Source organism: Vombatus ursinus, unplaced genomic scaffold (genome assembly GCF_900497805.2).
Source record: "Vombatus ursinus unplaced genomic scaffold, bare-nosed wombat genome assembly UNPS02014802.1, whole genome shotgun sequence".
Lineage (NCBI taxonomy): Eukaryota > Metazoa > Chordata > Mammalia > Diprotodontia > Vombatidae > Vombatus > Vombatus ursinus.
Window position 1 is genome coordinate 5,210,432 of NW_020954580.1, and position 817 is coordinate 5,211,248.

At 43.8% G+C, this 817-nt stretch overlaps 1 protein-coding gene across 1 annotated transcript in view; it reads right to left on the minus strand.

Annotated features, from left to right (window-relative positions):
- LOC114051339 (tubulin alpha-1D chain) overlaps window positions 1–817 on the minus strand; it is a 6,684-nt gene extending 5,867 nt beyond the window's left edge. Inside the window, exon 1 of the mRNA XM_027873609.1 lies at window positions 748–817. Within this exon, the coding sequence (XP_027729410.1) occupies window positions 748–750 (3 nt within the window). The 5' untranslated portion in view covers window positions 751–817. The remainder of the gene's footprint in view (window positions 1–747) is intronic.

Sequence of the window (817 nt, forward strand, 5' to 3'; positions counted from 1 at the left end):
ACCCCAACACAGACACACAGATACACACACACACACACACACACACACACACACCCCAGTACTCTCAAGAGAAGCTATTTGAAGGAGGCACTGGGGAAGAGATGTAGTCAGATGAAAGCAGAGGGGTCAAAGGGAAAAGGAAGCTCCATTGGAATTTGTGAGGAAAATAAAAGAATCCACTTCTAAAGAGAATTTGTCTTAATTCACAAACAGCTGGTCAGGTAAGGGGCTGAAATGAGTGCATTTCAGAGAACTTTAGAGCAGATACTTAAAGGCCAAACTCCATAGTTTAGGGTTTGAAGTTTTCATGATTAAAGAAAACAAACTTTCTGGGCTCATTCTGTTTTCCCTATAATTTCTATTACCCTTTTTTGAGGAACCCCTGAACTTTTTCTTGTGCTGGCTATTCTTAGTTGGGAGAGTGCAAATATGGTTTAGACCCCAGTGTCCCATTCCCAAAACCTGTTTCCCCATTCCTAAAACTCCTCCCCTATCAGAAAAAAAAAAAACAACACTTCTCCTCTTTGGTGGTAGTTTCTCCTGCCTCTGGGACATTCTCATCCTTTCACAGAGCCATAGACTGTATATTGTGCAGTTGCTTCTTCTCCTAGCAACGCACCACAGCACACCCCAACACACACACACACCCCAATACTCTCAAGATTTCCCTTATACTAGCAAACAGCCCCACTCTTTGACCCTCACCCTGGGTTGCCGTCACCACTTAAGCCCCTTCCTTAGACTTACCATCCTGCTCTGATGTTGTATGCCAAGTGAGGTTTCAGGAGTGACAATGATCTGAATGAGTGAGAACAGC